The sequence below is a fragment of the Arachis hypogaea genome, chromosome 11 (assembly GCF_003086295.3).
Source record: "Arachis hypogaea cultivar Tifrunner chromosome 11, arahy.Tifrunner.gnm2.J5K5, whole genome shotgun sequence".
NCBI classification, from domain to species: domain Eukaryota; kingdom Viridiplantae; phylum Streptophyta; class Magnoliopsida; order Fabales; family Fabaceae; genus Arachis; species Arachis hypogaea.
In genome coordinates this window covers 137,167,972-137,187,894 of record NC_092046.1, presented here as the reverse complement: position 1 = coordinate 137,187,894, position 19,923 = coordinate 137,167,972, and the positions used below count along the sequence as shown (strand labels likewise).

General features: G+C 34.3%; 1 protein-coding gene across 4 annotated transcripts; it reads right to left on the bottom strand.

The window, feature by feature from the left end:
* Positions 1-6,743: 6,743 nt before the first annotated feature.
* LOC112722859 (homeobox protein SBH1) lies at positions 6,744-10,136 on the bottom strand. 4 transcript variants are annotated; one of them, XM_025774041.3, is made up of 5 exons: positions 9,654-10,135; positions 9,337-9,536; positions 9,000-9,240; positions 7,232-7,479; positions 6,744-7,149 (listed from the first exon to the last, which is right to left on the bottom strand). In XM_025774041.3, the coding sequence occupies exons 1-5, from the start codon at positions 9,715-9,717 to the stop codon at positions 6,946-6,948; spliced, it is 957 nt and encodes a 318-aa protein (XP_025629826.1). In that variant the 5' UTR covers positions 9,718-10,135; the 3' UTR covers positions 6,744-6,945. The 4 variants fall into 4 exon arrangements, with proteins under 4 accessions (XP_025629826.1, XP_025629827.1, XP_025629825.1 ...); XM_025774042.3 differs by having other exon boundaries at positions 9,989-10,121; XM_025774040.3 differs by having other exon boundaries at positions 9,337-10,135.
* Positions 10,137-19,923: the final 9,787 nt, after the last annotated feature.

The window sequence follows — 19,923 nt, the reverse complement described above, 5'->3', positions numbered from 1 at the left end:
GTGCTAGCTTTACCAAGCAATTGCATGAGTCTATTAATAAAAAATGCATGTCATCTCACGCGAAGATGAATCCTTCCCTCGCAAAACAAGCAATACTAAAACCCGTAGAAAATTCTGTTACTTTTTTTTTTTTTGGACCTGAAGAAAATTCTGTTACTTGGTCGGTCCAATTAGGAAGAGTTTATGCTTTTGGGCCTAATATGGTGACGTAAAGGGTTCTTATGTTTAGTTTTCCTCCTTTTTCTAATGGAAAAATGGAAATTATTTCTTGGATTTGGATTTAATTTGTCATTCTTACATGAATACAACTAGGAAAATTTCTGAAAACATTATGATCATACATGGTTCATTCATGACCATAATCAAAGAATAATATTAGAGTATATATAAGGAATGGTACGGTGTTGTCTACCATGTTTCATTCTTACATTTTATGATATAAATACAAAAAGTGGAATCTATACTTTTTTTTTTCTCACTTTTTAAGCAAGTTAGACACTAATTTTTTAGACACTATAAAATTCCCCATAAAAAATAGATAAAGAAGCTTTTCAAAACGAAAACATTAAGAACTAAAAGTTTATTTTTAACCTAATTTTTTTTAGGATAGGATATATTTAAAATTTGTTTTAAAAGATATATGCCTCATAATTTTTAATTTTTATATTTTTCCTTTTTAATAATTTCAAATATTAATTATTTATTCATAAAGTAAATCGATGAATTGATATTGGAGAAATGTGCGCTTGCTTACAATAAAAGATATTTTTTATAGAGTAATACTACGTAGCCAAAACATTATAGACAATAAATAAACATATATGATTAATAACATTTGTGCGTATAAGAGAGTGTGAATCACTCTCCTAATTTAATTGACATAATAATTTTTTCTATAATTATCTTTTCTCATTTAATTATACTAAAAGTTAATTCCAAATTTAATGAGAATCAAATTCTAAAAATTCCTCTCTTATTATTACTACATGCATTTTTTTTGTTGCCCATAGTATTTCTAGCTTGACTCGAACCCTGACACTTGCTTAAGCGGACGAGTGATCTTACCACTCAATCAACTCAAGTTAGTTTACTACATGCATTTATAATTTTATAATTTTTTCTCCCAAACAAAAATTTCAAATTCTTATATTTTTAATTCTAAAAAAAATCTCAAATCACTTCAACAGTACACATTTTATAAAAAATAAAAAATCTTAAATTTGATTAGTCGCTATATATTGAAAATTAAAAACATCTAAAATTGTTAGTTTATGACCTGCAAAATAAAATAATAATAATAAAGTAGCACTAATTCATTGATTATGGATATTATGTGTATAAAATTATAAATATTATATGTATAAAAGTATAGATGTTAAATTGGAGAATTTAACAACTTCTATTATACAACTCATATTTTACATATAAACTATTATAAAATGAAAAATAAAATATAAAATATAAACAAAAATTAAGAAATAAAATTTTAAAAATAATTATTAACTTGTCATATTAAAATCAATAAATAAATATACATAAAAATAATAAATAAAAAAGATTAAAATTAGGACAATTTACGCAAATAAAATGATTGAGAAAAACGTTTACGCAAATACAACATTGGCAATTTCCAGACGCAAATGCAACAAACGCAACTATATATAATCCGCTACACCCTGCAGCGGAATTTAATTGCACGTAATCCGCTACAAGGTCTCGTGGATTACGTTGAGTGCGAGGTTACACATAAACCGCTACACCCTGTAGCGGATTATGTGTATAGTGGTGTTTTTATGTTAGGGTTTTAAACCCATGATGCATTTAGCACGAATTGATACAAAATACAATCGTCATTCGCAGTAACTGGTACAAAAATACTACAGGTATAATTATACATAACTAATACAGATATAACTGTCACAAGTCGTTAACCCTAACAGAAAATAAATAAGTCATAATTCATACATGGATAACTGTGAGAAATTAAGAGAGTCGGACGCTACTGCTGGTCACCGTCAACATCATGGTCGCCTCCGAATGGACCAAGTAGGTGCGAGCCTGTGCCACATCGAGTCGGTCGCCTAACCCTAGCCGCTCGTCGATCTCCCGGCAGAGCCTCCTGTGCCGCAACTCCAAATGCAGATGGTGGCGTCCCCCCCATCCCGAATCAAGTGTCGTACGGGCTGCCTGCGGGCTCATTCAGGTCGACCGGGAGCTGGGTCTCAGGAACCTGGGTCTCAGGCATATCCGCTGGCTGTGGCCTATACTCCATAGGGTCTGAAGGACCACCTGGGATCGGGCTCTGGTACTGATGAACGTCGTCACCCCGTATGATCTCAGCAAAATCCGTATAGAACTGGGGTCCACCCAACTGATCGTCCAAATTCATGGTGAAAGAAGTGGTAGCAAGATCGGCTAACAGCTGTGTGCTACACCCATGTAGTACCTGAGAGTTAGAGACGTGGGTAAAAGGTGTACCACCCATAGTAGCCTCCGCGGTGCCACCAGCATGAGTGTCTGTATGGTGCTGACGGGACGATCCTGCCTCGTCATCGTGGTGGACGGGAGGTGCTCCTCCACCACGAGCAGCTCGTTGTCTAGCAGAAGATCGACGAAAGCATCGTCCGGAACCTGGGTCGGCCTGGGGTCGGCGAAAGCAACTCCTGGTGAAAGAATCCTATGTGCAACTCGGTGCCACCAGTCCAAGTACTCAGGGGATGGACCAGGATCAGGAACTCTATGGACACTCAACACAGAACGAACTCGCTCGTCCCAATGCTGATGCCATGTCCTATAGTAAGTGGGGAACCATCTATCTCCACCCCTGTCGTCCTTACTATGAAGATACTCTATGTTGAGCGCTGGCTCAGGTAAATGCTGTACGCAGTGCATATATGCGCACAGTCTTCTCCGAAGCATCCGCTGGTAACACCCTGAACCGATCATGAAACCATGTGAAGTGGATTGTGTATAACTTTCTCTTATCAGGTGGCAGAAGCTCACCAAATAACTCCTCGAACCACTCCCATGCCGGTCTGGCCCCCTCGATGTGGATGTGGAAGTCTGTCATGTACCCGGAAACAGCCTGGCCATCCACGGGCAGCCCGAGCTGGTATGCCACGTCCTGGAGCGTGATAGTATACTCTCCGAATGGCATATGAAAAGTGTGGGTCTCAGGACGTCACCTCTCAATAAATGCGCTGACCAGAGGTTCATCCAACCAGAACCAATGCGCGTTCAGCCTAGCCAGGTGGTACAACCTAGCCCTCTCTAGGTAAGGTATGATCCTATCATGTAACGGCATATTCTGTTGCCTACGGACGCTATACACACATTGGGTTGGCTGCATTTTCAGAAATAAAGAACACCTTAAATAATTTCTAACAATAACATCAATAACCAAACTATAGCTTGTATCTCTAGTCTTAAGCTACTTGGGTTTCGAAATTACTAATTTACCTCTCTACCTTGACTATTAATTGTTAGATGTCAAAGTTTATATTTCAAATTTTCATTTACAAACCAAAACCTAAACTAAGTCTCTATCTATCTAATTAATAAATTACTTCCTTAAGATTGAATGAAATATACATTTATTAAAATAGTCTTTGGAAATATAGACACTTACCTCTGCATCGATGGTTCCGGCTACGTGAGCAACGCCGTCGAGCCGGTACAACCGCTGTTTATCCTCCATTCTTCCAAACCACTCAAATATTTCAAAATTTCTCTCCCTTCTCTCTACTTTCTCTCTCTAACTTTTTTGCAAAATAACATCAACTGATTTCCGCTACAGCCTCACGCGGTATATATAGCCACACCACTATACACATAATCCGCTACAGGGTGTAGCGGATTATGCATAAACGCAATCTGGTCATAAACCGCTACAGGGTGTAGCGGTTTATGTGTAACCTCGCACTCAACGTAATCCGCGAGACCCTGTAGCGGATTACGTGCAATTAAATTCCGCTGCATGGTGTAGCGGATTATATATAGTTGCGTTTGTTGCATTTGCGTCTGGAAATTGCCAATGTTGTATTTGCGTAAACGTTTTTCTCAATCATTTTATTTACGTAAATTGTCCTTAAAATTATGATCCTTTAATGCACATGTGAGATAATTTGAAATATATAACAAGACATATAGTTTAAAATAATTTGGTAATATTAATTATAAAAATGTGTTAATTATGAATATTATATGTATGAAATTATGAATGTTATGAGTATGAAATTATGCATGTTATTAAAATAAAATTTTGGATGTTATATGTACCATACCTAACTATAAATGTTATGTGTATCAATTTATGAATGTTATGAATAAATTTGTCAATTAAATAAATTAATTTAAATATTTGACATTCTTTTTACAAATTCAATTATAGTAAAATACTAAAATTTGAAAATATATGCGAATCAGAAGAAATCATTTCACTCTGAGAAACATGAAACAAATTTTTAAATTATCAAAGACGATAATTTAAAAAATTATACGCTGATTTAAATATATGATGTCTTTAAAAAGGAAATATTAAAATAGTTTGAATCATGATTTATTATTACTTTATTAGTTTATATATAAAATAATTTGAAATATGTAATAAAATATAATTTAGAATTAAATAATTATAAAAATGATGGGTATGAATAATAAATGTTTCATAATAAATAAAAAAATGTGCTTTTATTATTATAATGTAAATTAAATACCATAAATATAAATTATGCATATTCATTTAATAAGGATGTAAATTGATAAATGTAGATGCTTATAATATGTTATTTAACACCGAACAATTAGATATCTTTTAAATATTGTCTTTTATTTAGTCTTTAGAGTAGGGATGTTCAGATCCAAACCGATCCAAATTAAACCGTTCATCCAATCCAATCCAAACCGAAAATCGATTAAAACCGCACTAATTCGGATTTGATTGGATCTTATTTTTTGCAAACCGCTGGATTAGATCGGATTTCGGATCTACTTTTCACAACCGATCCAATCCAATCCAGACCGTACAATGTGTTATAATATTATTATTTTATTATTATGTTTACAATTATACTTATAACATATTCAATTTGTTATACATTTTTATATTTTTCATGTATTATTATTATTTAATAGATGTTTTATGTTCAAAATGTGATTTATTTATTTATTTTAACTAACCTATAATTTTATTTCTATTGTTATGTTATCGTTGGTTTTTTAAGATATTATTAAGACTTGCTATGTCATTGTTGATTATTTGAAATTTGATGTTGAGACTTGTTATCTATATTTAATTTTTTTAATTTACAAAACCGTAAATCCAATCCAATCCAAATCGCTCGAAATTAGATCGGATCGGATCGAATTTTTTTAAAAAGATCATCCAATCCAAACCGCACTGCAAGTAAATATAGTGTTTGGATCGGATGAGTTTTGACTCAAAACCGATCTAAACCGCACCGCGAACACCCCTACTTTAGAGGAGAGAGAAAATAAAAAAACAAATAACTTTCCTAATTTTTTAAACAATTGGTACGCAAAAGTGGATATTTAAATTAATTAAATAATAATAAATTCTTAAAAAAACTAACTAAAGGCTGAATTTTAAAGGACAAATAGCATTTTTGTATTTAATATATACAATCAATGTTTTTATATATAATAAATATTACAGTAAAAAAAGATAAGGCGTGTGAAAGTAAGGATGTTCATTGATCGGATCGTATCCGCAGATCTGCGGTAAATATCCCCATCCGATCCAAAAATTGCAAATACGATCCGATCTGCAGAATGATCGGATCGGATCGCAGATATCTACTCAACATCTGCGTATCCGATCCGTAGATCCGCACAATAATATATATATATATATATATATATATATATATATTATTTTTAGTATTATATTTACTTGCTTGTATGTTTTATTTAGTAGTTATTATTTATATATTGTATTATTTTATTTTTGTTATTTAAAAAAAATTGATTAAAAATATTTTTGGAATAAATAAGTTTTAAAAGTGTAAAAGAAACATTTTTATTGAATTTTTTACATAAAAATATGATTAAAAAGAGAAAATTCAATTATGCAGATATACCCGATATCCGATTCGCAAATGTGCGAATAAGATCCAACACTAAAAAAATGCGGATATTATATCCTATCCAATTTAATAGAAATTGTGCGGATCCAATCCAGATGTACGTGAAAGGATAATAATTAAACTTTGCTGCTCATCTCGTTAAATAAAGTTAAAAATAAAAGGTTTTGACTAGTTTTTGGTTCAGTAAATTTGGTTTTCAAACTTTTTTCTTTGTTGTTTTCTACATCATCCTTCAATCCGATATTCTAAAAATTAATTCACTGGAACTTTAAATTTTATTTAAGAATTTATAATTAGTCAATAAATTATTATATATAAAACAAGATTTAAATCCTCAAAACTTTCTTTAATAAAGTTATATATATATATATATATGTATGCCTCTTGTATGTTTTTTTTGTTTGATATTAAAAGTGATTACCAAAAAATTACACCATAAAAAATGTAAAAAGAATAATGTAAACATAATTTTTTTATTTTTATTTTTATTTTTTTGGAGGTTCACATTGAACTGTTTCTTAAACCTAGGTCTTAGATAGAAGGAGAAATTTTACCCGCCGAATTTTATGTCGTGGCCAAACCGCCAAGTCTGACGTTATATTTTGGCCCGCCGTGTGAGAGAATCGAAAATGGCTTCGCTTATGTTTGGACTAATGAATGGATCAAGTCCTCTCATTTTCTTTAATTTAGAAGCTCCAAGTCCAATTACAAAATACAGTTTATGATTGAACACCTAGGTTCCGTTAACTACTTAAGACGTGCGTTGCTCTCTACATACATTACATTTATATCATCACATTAAGTTTGAAGTGATGAATGCCTTTGCATTCATTTTTGTTTCTCAAAGCATTGTGTGAGAAAAATCCATGGGAAAGGGATTGGCCACAACATTGTCAATGTAATAATGTGGATGGCTTTGATCCATCACCACAAACTGCATATCCTCTGAAGGCTTCCAATGCCGTTTCCTTTGATTAATAAACCAGTTGTTTATCTGTTTCTGGTCCAAACCTGTTGACTCTGCAAGCGCCACCTTCTGTGATTCCTGTTCATACATACAAATCTCTACATTTTTCTATCACATATTTCACAAAATTCAAGATCATGATATAGTTTAAGGCACATACAGATGGGTAAGGCCATTTGTGATGTCTGCTCCACCATTCAAGTAGCTGTTGCCTTGCTTCTTTAGGGAGCTTCCCTTTTTTCCTCTTCTTCATGAATTCCTGCTTCAGACTACCAAGGTATCCGCTGTACTTGCGCAATAGCTGACCCTTCAGCTCCCGGTCCTCTGCTTGCGGATCAATTATTGCATTGTTTTGTAAATCAACATCATCCTCGGATGATCCATTCCTATCAACACCTTCATTACCGGCTGATTTGTTTCATATCAGCCGCATTAAGCACCAGAACTCATAAGATTGAATATTAAAGAGTAAGGCATGATCAAGACTAATCATATTTTTGTCAAAGAAAAGTGTATATGCAACTCCTTTTAACATTTGGGCTCAGAATGTGCAAAGAACATCACATCTCAATTTTCTTGATCAAGAAAACCAACAAATTATTCAATTACTTCAATTAATGTTATATGTAGCTGTAATAACTAACCATGTCAAACAATTAACACCAATGAATGACATCTTCAGCAATATGCCATATGTATTAGGCTACACTTTATCTAACAACTTACTGAACTTAGGCATTCATTCTACACCAAATTGGCAACTGCGACGAAACAGTCTAAATACATAATATAGGATCTCCGGTTTAATAAGCTTAATCAAAGACTAAGCTGCACTCAATGTTTTCTCATTCACCTTACATTGGTCACTTGCATAAGTCATAATGCAGCAATAACCTTGGGATGTATGTTCTTGGAGGAACCGTATCAGTATCAGCAATATCTCTAGCAAGAATATCAACAATTGTTGAAATCATAGAAGCTGATAGCCATAACCATAATTCAATGTTCTTTTCCCACATTCATTTATCACCACAGAATGGTTAAAAAATAGAACGGAGATAATATAATAACAAAAATATAAATGAGCGATTATGAGACAATAATATGGAATAAGAATTTTTCTAGTTCTCTACGATTATAAACTTGAAAATTTACTATGAGTAATTCCTAATCATTTTTCTAGTTTACTGCTACTATAGTTACTTCTAAAACTCTAATGTAGAAAAATTCTTAAAAACACATAAAGAAGGTAGTAAATTAAATGTGAATAATAAGCACCCTAGAGTAAAGTAAATGCACTTATGCACAAGCCAACTTAAAAGCTATATGAAATTATCAAAATCTAAAAAGACCAATTCAGAAAAATTCATTATTGATCATCATCCATATATATATGATATAAAAGTATGGGTGATGAAATGATGGGAAGCTATACCTATTCAAATTTGGTGGAATGCAACAAAAAACAAATGCTCATCTATGAACTAACTATAGAGTTTCATATTTTAATTTTTTTGTTATTTTTTTCCCCCAATAATCCATGCCAAACAGGACAAATACTCCACCTGGGGATGAACACTAGGCAGCACCAGTTTCCAGAAACCCTAGTAGGTTCATGATAGTCACGGTAAGCATGTGAAATGGGGAAATTTTAATAAACTGACAAATAAATATTTGGATTCTGCTTTTCCAGAAACAGCTGAAATTATGCGAATTTAATTTAAAGTAGAGTAGTTAGATGAGAGAAGCTTCATTCAATGCCCTAATACCGAGAAGACTGAGTTAGCTTGCACACATACATATGTATCTACCACTAGTACTAGTACTAGTACTTTATTTTAAAGTTTTTTCATCAAACAAAATAGTGATATGGTTATTGATAGAAAGAAAGAAAGAAAAGAGCGTTATGGAAGTAGTTGGGTGATCACCGAAGTTATTGGAAGGAGAAATGGAGAGGGATTTGAACTGGGACTCCATGCGCTGAAGGAAAAGCATGGATTCCTTGAAGGGTTTGGAGAGTTCTTGCTCGTACTTGATAAGCATCTCACAGTAGGCCTCCATGAACTGATCCAGAGCTGGATCTTCACCTATGCAAGAAGTTGCTGCCATTGCCGCTGCAGATTCACATGCTTCTTCTAACCTTGCCACCACTTCAGGCGGTGCTCCAACCTGCACAACTCTAACCAGTCAGGGAAACAAAAAGATCCGATCGAAAGTGTGTGATGAAGATGAGAGTAGTCTAAATTGTTTGTTGTTACTGTTCACCTTTTGACAATTGACGTATGCAGCCAAGAGGCGATGATAGTGAGGATGAGACATGATCTTGGCCTTGAGAGCTGAAGAGGAAGAAGAAGAGCTTCCATGGTGGTTGTTGTGTATGTCCATGAAGTAACATATCCCAGTGTTGTTGCGGATTGGTTCTTGATGAGTAGTAAGCATGGGAAGAGGGAAGGAACTATTTGTGTCTGCATTATCATTACTAGTATTATTAGGATTAGAGTAATTAAGATTAGGAAGAGGATTAATAACTGGGGTAGTGAGTAAAGGCATCATGATGATTGGATAAATCCCACTATTATTACTAGTACTCATGATGTTCTCGCCAAAAGCCATCATACTATAAGTGCCATTACCCTCCTCCTCCATTTCAGGTCTCCTTAGAATAAGCAGTTAACATGAGGATGAGGATGATGCGTGTGTTTCAGTCTCTCCCGGAATTTATGGTAGAAAAGAAAGTTTCAGGGTTGTTTTTTTACAGAAGAAAATCCGGAACAGTTGAGTTTGCATGGAGGAGTAGTACTAGAAAGGATACAGATTTGGTGTTGCTTTGGTGTCAGGAGGAAGAGAGGGAGGGAGTTGAAGCAGCAGAGAGCACGCGGGGCACACAGAGAGTGAGAGAGTGAGAGAAGGGCCTCACCTCATTCGTGCACTGCTACCCTTTTACCTTCCCAATGAATTTCCTTCACTACTGCCACTGCAACAAAGAGAGAGATTCAATCTTCAAACCAAACTGTAAGGAACGATCAAATCGAGGACCACCCAACAAGTCACAGGACCCTTATATCTTCTTTATATATTTATCTCTTTGTTCCTTATAATTTCATTTTTGCACAATTATGTCAAGTAATTTTAGATCTACTTTCAATTACAAAACCTTATGTTATCAAAAATAATTATTTTGTATACATATAAGTATATTAAATTTAATTTTCATAAGTTAAAAGTGTAAAGTATAAACTAGCTAAAATACACTCTTTAGAAAGCGAAAAATGTTATATATGTATTTAATTATGCAATAATTATATAAGTAAATAATTACTACGACGGGAATGGTCTTTCAAAAAATAATAAGATTAGATTATTATATAAAATATTTTATATTTTTAATTATCAAAATTAAATTTTATACTATTCATATATATACTCATAATTCCAAAATTATTATTATTAGTAGTATTATAAGAAATACTCAAATGGATCTATATAAAATTTTCATATCAAATACTTTATGTTATAATAAATTATTTTTGCCAGATAAGTTAATATTTGATTTTTTTTTATTTTGGAAGAGATTACTTTGTTACGTATATATTAAAAATTTAATACAAAATAATCAATTTATATTTTGTTTGACTAATTCTTAAAAATGTTATTAATAATAAAAATATATCAAAAACTAATATTTATTGTGATCATCCCGTTCTCTTCTTTAACCTTTAATAAAAGACCATTATCGTTGTCGTTCATTTTTTCTTTCGACATGATTGTTAATTCTCAAATTAAAAATATAATTGAGAAAAGTAGTTTTCAACAAAGACGAATTTTTCTAAAGAAAAAAGAATATATTTATTTGGCTAAAGCTGTATGGTGTGATAATTGTTGCTTAGCTCCTCCAACTATATATACTCCCGTGTGTAAGTGTAGCAGTGACGATGATGATGATGGCCCAGCATCTAATCTAATGTAGAGTAATAGAAGAAGATTATGATGATGATTATTATTATTGAGCATAGAGGAAAGCGCGTACGCAGCTAAGGTAGTAAATAAAGCTGGTAAAGTTAGTGGGACAGTCCGAATGTCTCTTCTTTCTCTCTCCTTTTCTCTATGATTATCATGTCTACAACCATATGTATTTCTCGTTATACATGTACGCTGTATATAACTATATACACCTGCTCCATAACAAAGACTCCGCACAGTATTTAATACTTGATTATATATGCTTTAATAACGTCTATATATGATGTACAAACACTAATACGAATACGGAATATAATACGAGATGTATTAATACACTAATTTTAAAATTTTGTAAGACACGAAAACAAATATATATAAAATATACAATATTTTTTATAGAAATTAATTTTTGTTCATCCTACTATTTTAGATATGGGTCACTACTATAGACGTGATTCTGGCGATTTTGCGTGATTACTCATCAATTCTATACGAACACTAATTCTCTAAGATGCACAGCAAGAACATTATGAAAGAAAGGAATAGAATCGCAAAAACGTACAATTTTGCAAGTTAACTCGTGATTCTAACTATCTTGACAGCAACAATAACAATTACAAATTCAAAAAAAAAAAATAACAGCCAATAAAAATTAAGAAAAAAAAGAACAGTAAATCAAGAAGTGGAAAATCAATAGAAGAACAGAGAAAATAAAAAAAAATAAAAAATACTAAGAAGAGGTTTAGTCAGAAATAGAAGAATAAACTTGACTTAGACTCCATTCTTAATGAGTTACTAATGAAGACAGAGTAGTAAAGTGCAGGGACGAGGACGATGGAGAGAGAGAGAGAGCACTATGAGGGCGACGGCGTGCTGTTGGAGAGCTGCTGCGGCTTGCGTGGAGACGTGGAGGACGACGACCTACTACTAGGAGAGGACGAGACGTGATGCGTGCATGGAGCCGTGCTGTGGAGGACGACAAAGAGAGAGGGGCACTACAAAGAAGAAAGAGAAAGAAGAAGAGAAAATATAGCCATAGGATGCGAGTCAGGTTTATGCTGTCTGACAGTGACAATGACAGAGGCACGAAATAAAGAGAGGACGATTTTTTTTTTGCGCTCGAGAGGAAAAGGTGTGAGGAGGCTAAGGGAGGGGTAAATTTAGGGTTCATAGCAAGAAAATGGATTATTTTTGGAGTAAAGAACTAAAAATTAATTTTTTTTAAGGACTTTTTTTCCAAGTCAGGTATAAATTTGGGTATATAAATTAGTGGAAAGTTTTCTTTTAAAATTTCACATACTAAATTATTTTAGATATTTTTTTATAAATGTTTTTTTATTTTTTCAGATCACTCTTATAAAATATTGTATTTTTAATCTAAAATGTTGTTTAAATTATTTGATATTGCAACGTTTTATATAAGTACACTCTTAATTATTAAAGACAACACTTCTCACTATTTGAAGAAAAAAAAATGCTTTTGTCATGTTCAAATACAATTTCCAGTAAATGTTATTTTTGCCTATTTAAGACAACTTTCTCAAGTGTTATCTCGAGTAAGGATTATCTTTGGCAACAAATATTGTAGTGACAGTTTAGTAAAAAAAAATAAAAACCATTAATAACAATGGTTTCCATATCAGCTAGATACATAGGCATGTCTTCTCAATTTCTCATCACCCCATGACAACAAATACGATTGACGCACGCACGGAAGTAAAGATCGAGCAACAAGAAATAAGAGGGCAGAAATATAAGTACATATATCAACAAAAGAAATTCAAGTAAAAGCAATAAATCTGTGGTAAACATTTAAAATTTCCTCCACGATTAATGTAAGAATTTCTCTAGAATTTATAATTTCTGGCGTGTGGTGGCGCCAGTAGTCTCGAGTTTTGGCAAACTACTGCAAAAAGATGCAGCTGATGAAACCTAATCCACTGATGTAAGCAAGTGAAGGTTCGGTTTAATTTGAGAGTACACAGTCCAGACTCCAGACAATAGAGACAAGCAAGCAATAGTTTTCTTTCTTTCTTTCTTTCTTTCTTTCTTTTTTTTTTTTTTTAAGATAAACAAGCAATAGTTCGCATTCATACACATGAACGCTCCATGATCAATCCAATCAGTGGGTCCTAATTCTCCTGACACCTTTATTTATTTATTTATTTTCTCTAAAATATGATTATTGATCAGTTCCAGTTTTACATGCTTCTCATTTGGTGAAGGAGTTTGATTGGTGTAAAATTATGACGATGAGCATGTTAGTTAGTTGATAAATGATTAGGGATAAGTGTAGAGAAGAGATGAGAAGGGAGTAACCGTGAAGGAAGTGGTGGAATGGCGGGGCATATAGTATTGAGGGGACAGCCATCACATAGAAAACAGGAGCAACCCTAGCAGGTAGCAGCTACTACCCCCTCTCTCTATCATCCCCTTTACGTCCCATCTATCCACAGCTCCATGATTGATAATAAAAAATATATCCTTATTTGCGAAAAGAATACCCAAATACATATACTACTAGGTCTTTATCTTAGAGAAAAAAGACCACAACTACTACCCAATCCCACCTTTTGTGTTAACTGGCTACCACTCTTCCTTTTTCCTACTAATAATGTCTTTTATTTTTTTTATAATCAATTTGAGATGGTCAAATAGTGAGCTTATTTATTTGTTTAAATAAGTATTGTGAATTTAAATTTTATCTTATGTATGTAATAATTTATTAGTTAATAACAAATTTTTAAATAAAATTTAAATTTACAACAAATTAATCTTTGATAAGTTAAATTAAAAAAAACAGTAAATAACCAAAAAAATATCATTTTTTTATTTAATATCTCGGCAAATGATTATGTTGATCATTCTATTAATGGACATGGGTTTTTATCTATCTTTTTATATTTTTAAAATATTTTTGTCTTTATTATATATTTAAGCATATTTTTGTAAGTGAATATATAATTTTTAAAAAAATATGGTTTTTCTTGTAATAATTTTATTCAAGGGTTGAAAATTTGATTCTAATTTTAAGAATACAATATTAAAATGATATTTGATGGTTTAAATTCTGACAAGATAATCTTAAAAGATAAAAAAAGTGGAAAAAAATTGTAAAGAGTTAAAATATGACAAAATATTAATATATTAGATATATATTCTCAAAAGATTTTAAAAATAAAATTTTGATGAAACATTTTACAAGTATTAGATAAATAAACTTTTTCACATTCAAAATTTGATGATTTTAAACTATTCAATTTTTTATTTTTTGTGAAGGACTGAAAATAAAAAAAAAGTCTAAAAATTAAATTTTACTCTAAATTTGTGTATATATTTTTTAAATAGTTATCAAAATATTTGCACAAAAATTCGAATAAAATATATGTATAAATTGTTTATTGAATATTAAAGTCGTTTGTCACTTATAAAAATATATTTAGGATTCAAACTGTTCATACCCTAACTTAAAGACACAGTCAGACCCAAAAAGAATAAAGGTCCATACAAGAGATTATATATCCTCTATACCTACCTAACCTCTTTGAGGTCGAGCGTGATGGCGGCAGTTCAACTCTACTTATTTGAATAAGTAGTTAACTCTTAAGATATCTCCTAGTTATTTAGAAGGGAGATCTCAAAAACTTTTCTAAAAAAGGAAACAGTTATCCACCATTAAAAGTGGAACTACTTTGAAAGGTGGTTGGTGCACGAAATTGTGATCATCAACAATGGCGCCAAAGAATTGGAGCTTCAAACGTGAATCACACTTTGTCACAATTCCGCACAACTAACCAGCAAGTGCACTGGGTCGTCCAAGTAATAAACCTTACGTGAGTAAAGGTCGATCCCACGGAGACTGTCGGCTTAAAGCAAGCTATGGTCATCTTGTAAATCTCAGTCAGGCAGATTCAAATGGTTATGGAGGATTGATAATTAAAGATAAATAAAACATAAAATAAAGATAGTGATAGAGATACTTATGTAATTCATTGGTAGGAATTTCAGATAAGTGTATGAAGATGCTTTGTTCCTCCTGAACCTCTGCTTTCCTATTGCCTTCTTCCAATCATTCATACTCCTTTCCATGGCAAGCTTTATGTTGGGCATAACCGTTGTCAATGGCTACTTCCTGTCCTCTCAGTGAAAATGTTCTACGCACGCTGTCACCGCACGGCTAATCATCTGTCGGTTCTCGATCATGTTGGAATAGGATCCATTGATCCTTTTGCGTCTGTCACACACCCAACAATCGCGAGTTTGAAGCTCGTCACAGTCATTCCTTCCCAGATCCTACTTAGAATACCATAGACAAGGTTTAGACGTTCCGGATCTCAAGAATGGCCACCAATAATTCTAGCCTATACCACGAAGGTTCCAATCTTAGATTAGAAACCCAAGAGATACACATTCAAGCTTCTTTGTATGTAGAACGGAAGTGGTTGTCAGTCACACGTTCATAGGTGAGAATGGTGATGAGTGTCACATAATCATCACATTCATCATGTTCTTGGGTGCGAATGAATATCTTGGAGAAGAAATAGACTTGAGTTGAATAGAAAAACAATAGTACTTTGTATTAATTCATGAAGAACAGCAGAGCTCCACACCTTAATCTATAGTGTGTAGAAACTCCACCGTTGAAAATATATAAGAACAAAAAGTCTAGGTATGGCCGAATGGCCAGCCTCCCAAAGAGGGTTCAATCATCAAAACATGATTCCAAGATGATCAAAAGATTAAAATACAATAGCAAAATGTCCTATTTATAGAGAACTAGTAGCCTAGGATTTACAGAAATAGGTAATTAATGCAGAAATCTTTTTTCGGGCCCACTTGGTGTGTACTTGGGCTGAGCATTAAAACTTTCATATGTAGAGACTTTTCTTGGAGTTAAACGTCGGCTTTTGTGCCAGTTTGGGCGTTTAACTCCAGCTTTTGTGCCAGTTCTGGCGTTTTGACGCCAGAATTCTTAAGCTGACTTGGAATGCCGGTTTGGACCATCAAATCTTGGGAAAAGTATGGACTATTATATATTGATGGAAAGCCCAGAATGTTTACTTTTCAACGCAATTGAGAGCACGCCAATTGGGCTTCTGTAGCTCCATAAAATCCACTTCGAGTGTAGGGAGGTTAGAATCCAACAGCATCTGCAGTCCTTTTTCAGCCTCTGAATCAGATTTTTGCTCAGATCCCTCAATTTCAGCCAGAAAATACCTGAAATCACAGAAAACACACAAACTCATATTAAAGTCCAGAAATGTGATTTTTATTTAAAAACTAATAAAAATATAATAAAAACTAACTAAAATATACTAAAAACATACTAAAAATAATGCCAAAAAGCGTATAAATTATCCGCTCATCACAACACCAAACTTAAATTGTTGCTTGCATTGTCCCCAAGAAACTGAAAATCAAATAGGATAAATAGAGTAGAATATACAATGAATTCCAAAAACATCTATGAAGATCAGTATTAACTAGATGAGCGGGGCTTTTAGCTTTTTGCTTCTGAACAGTTTTGGCATCTCACTTTATCCTTTGAAGTTCAGAATGATTGGCTTCTATAGGAACTCAGAATCCAGATAGTGTTATTGATTCTCCTAGTTAAGTATGTTGATTCTTGAACACAGCTACTTTATGAGTCTTGGCCGTGACCCAAAGCATTTTGTTTTCAGTATTACCACCGGATACATAAATGCCACAAACACATAACTGGGTGAACCTTTTCAGATTGTGACTCAGCTTTGCTAGAGTCCCCAATTAGAGGTGTCCAGAGCTCTTAAGCACACTCTTTTTATTTTTGGACAACAACTTTAACCGCTCAGTCTCAAGTTTTTACTTGACACCTTCACGCCGCAAGCACATGGTTAGGGACAACTTGGTTTAGCCGCTTAGGCCAGGATTTTATTCCTGTGGGCCCTCCTATCCACTGATGCTCAAAGCCTTGGATCCTTTTTATTTTTCCCTTACCTTTTGGTTTAAAGGGTTACTGGCTTTTTCTGCTTGCTTTTCTTTCTTTTTCTCTTTTTTTTTCTCTTTTTTTTTTGCATATATATATATTGCAAGTTTTTCACTGCTTTTTCTTGCTTCAAGAATCAATTTTATGATTTTTCAGATTATCAAATAACATTTCTCCTTTTCCATCATTCTTTCAAGAGCCAATAATTTTAACATTCATGAATCAACAAATTCAAAAAAAATATGCACTGTTCAAGCATTCATTCAGAAAAATAATAGTATTGCCACCACATCAAAATAACTAAACTGTTTTAAAATTTGAAATTCATGTACTTCTTTTTCTTTTTCAATTAAAAGCATTTTTCATTTAAGAAAGGTGATGGATTCATTTTTATAGCTTTAAGGCATAGATACTAAGACACTAATGATCATGTAATAAAGACACAAACATAAATAAACATAAAGCATAATTTTCGAAAAACAGAAAATAAAGAACAAGGAGATTAAAGAACGGGTCCACCTTAGTGATGGCGGCTTGTTCTTCCTCTTGAAGATCTTATGGAGTGCTTGAGCTCCTCAATGTCTCTTCCTTACCTTTGTTGCTCCTCTCTCATGGTTCTTTGGTCTTCTCTAATTTCATGGAGAAGGATGGAATGCTCTTGGTGCTCCACCCTTAGTTGTCCCATGTTGGAACTTAATTCTCCTAGGGAGGTGTTGATTTGCTCCCAATAATTTTGTGGAGGAAAATGCATCCTTTGAGGCATCTCAGGGATTTCATGATAAGGAATTCCCTCATGCTCTTGGCCATGAGTGGGATCTCTTGTTTGCTCCATCCTTTTCTTAGTGATGGGCTTGTCCTCATCAATGAGAATGTCTTCCTCTATGTCAATTCCAACTAAATTGCAAAGGTGACAAATGAGGTGAGGGAAGGCTAACCTTGCCAAAGTAGAAGACTTATCCGCCACCTTGTAGATTTCTTGGGATATAACCTCATGAACTTCTACTTCCTCTCCAATCATGATGCTATGGATCATGATGGCTCGGTCTATAGTAACTTCAGATCGGTTGCTAGTGGGAATGATGAGCGTTGGATGAACTCCAACCATCCCCTAGCCACGGGCTTGAGGTCATGCCTTCTTAGTTGAACCGGCTTCCCTCTTGCAACTCTTTTCCATTGGGCGCCCTCTTCACAGATGTCCATGAGGACTTAGTCCAACCTTTGATCAAAATTGACCCTTCTAGTGTATGGGTGTGCATCTCCTTGCATCTTGGGCAAGTTGAATGCCAACCTTACATTTTCCAGACTGAAATCTAAGTATTTTTCTCGGACAATTGTAAGCCAATTCTTGGGGTCCGGGTTCACACTTTGATCATGGTTCTTGGTGATCCATGCATTGGCATAGAACTCTTGAACCATTAAGATTCTGACTTGTTGAATGGGGTTGGTGAGAACTTTCCAACCTCTTCTTCAAATCTCATGTCAGATCTCCGGATATTCACCCTTTTTGAGCTTGAAAGGGACCTCGGAGATCACTTTCTTCTTGGCCACAACTTCATAGAAGTGGTCTTGATGCACCCTTGAGAGGAATCTCTCCATCTCCCATGACTCGGAGGTGGAAGTTTTTGCCTTCCCTTTTCTCTTTCTAGAGGTTTTTCCGGCCTTTGGTGCCATTAATGGTTATGAAAAAACAAAAAAGCTTTAGCTTTTACCACACCAAACTTAGAAGGTTGCTCATCCTCGAGCAAAAGAAGAAAGAAGAGAGTAGAAAAAGAAGAAATATAGGAGATGGAGGGGGCTTAGTGTTTCGGCCAAGGGGGAGAAGTAGTGTGTATGTTGTGTGAAAATGAAGGAGTGAAGATGGACTTATATAGGAGTGGGGAGGGGGGTATGGTTCGGCCATTATGGGTGGGTTTGGGAGGGAAAGTGGTTTGAATTTGAATGGTGAGGTAGGTGGGGTTTTATGAAGGATGGATGTGAGTGGTGAAGAGAATGGTGGGATTTGATAGGTGAGGGATGTTTGGGGAAGAGGTATTGAGGTGATTGGTGAATGGGTGAAGAAGAGAGAGAGAGAGGTGGGGTGGGTGGGGATCCTGTGGGGTCCACATATCCTGAGGTGTCAAGGATATCTCATCCCTGCACCAAGTGGCGTGCAAAAATGCCCCTTTCTGCCAATCCTGGCATTAAACGCCAGGTTGCTGCCCATTTCTGGCGTTTAACACCAGCTTCTTGCCCATTCCTGGCGTTAAACGCCAGTCTGGTGCCCATTTCTGGCGTTAAATGCCCAAAATGGTGCCAGACTAGGCGTTTAACGCCCATTCTGCTACTCTTACTGGCGTTTAAACGCCAGTAAGTTTCTATTCTAGGGTGTTCTATTTTTTATACTATTTTTTCTTCTGTTTTTGCTTTTTCATTTGTTTTTGTGACTTCACATGATCATCAACCTACGGAAAACATAAAATAACAAAAGAAAAGAGAAATTTAACATAGATAATTAAAGATTGAGTTGCCTCCCAACAAGCGCTTCTTTAATGTCAATAGCTTGACAGTGGGCTCTCATGGAGCCTCACAGATGTTCAGAGCAATGTTGGAACCTCCCAACACCAAACTTAGAGTTTGAATGTGGGGGTTCAACACGAAACTTAAAGTTTGGTTATGGCCTCCCAACACCAAACTTAGAGTTTGACTGTGGGGGCTCTGTTTAACTCTGTATTGAGAGAAGCTCTTCATGCTTCCTCTTTATGGTTACAGAGGGATATCCTTGAGCTTTAAACACAAGGGAGTCTTCATTCACTTGAATGATCAATTCTCCTCTGTCAACATCAATCACAGCTTTTGCTGTGGCTAGGAAGGGTCTGCCAAGGGTGATGGATTCATCCACACACTTCCCAATCTCTAGGATTATGCAATCAACAGGGATGTAGTGGTCT

What these genes read in the sequence shown, in the direction of transcription:
- LOC112722859 (XM_025774040.3), bottom strand. Translation starts at nt 9,717, where the DNA reads ATGGAGGAGGAGGGTAATGGCACTTATAGTATGATGGCTTTTGGCGAG. An exon ending in CATACGTCAATTGTCAAAAG is followed by an intron (nt 9,241 to 9,336) that starts GTGAACAGTAAC and finishes AGAGTTGTGCAG; the next exon opens with GTTGGAGCACCGCCTGAAGT. An exon ending in TTCTCCTTCCAATAACTTCG is followed by an intron (nt 7,480 to 8,999) that starts GTGATCACCCAA and finishes GAAACAAATCAG; the next exon opens with CCGGTAATGAAGGTGTTGAT.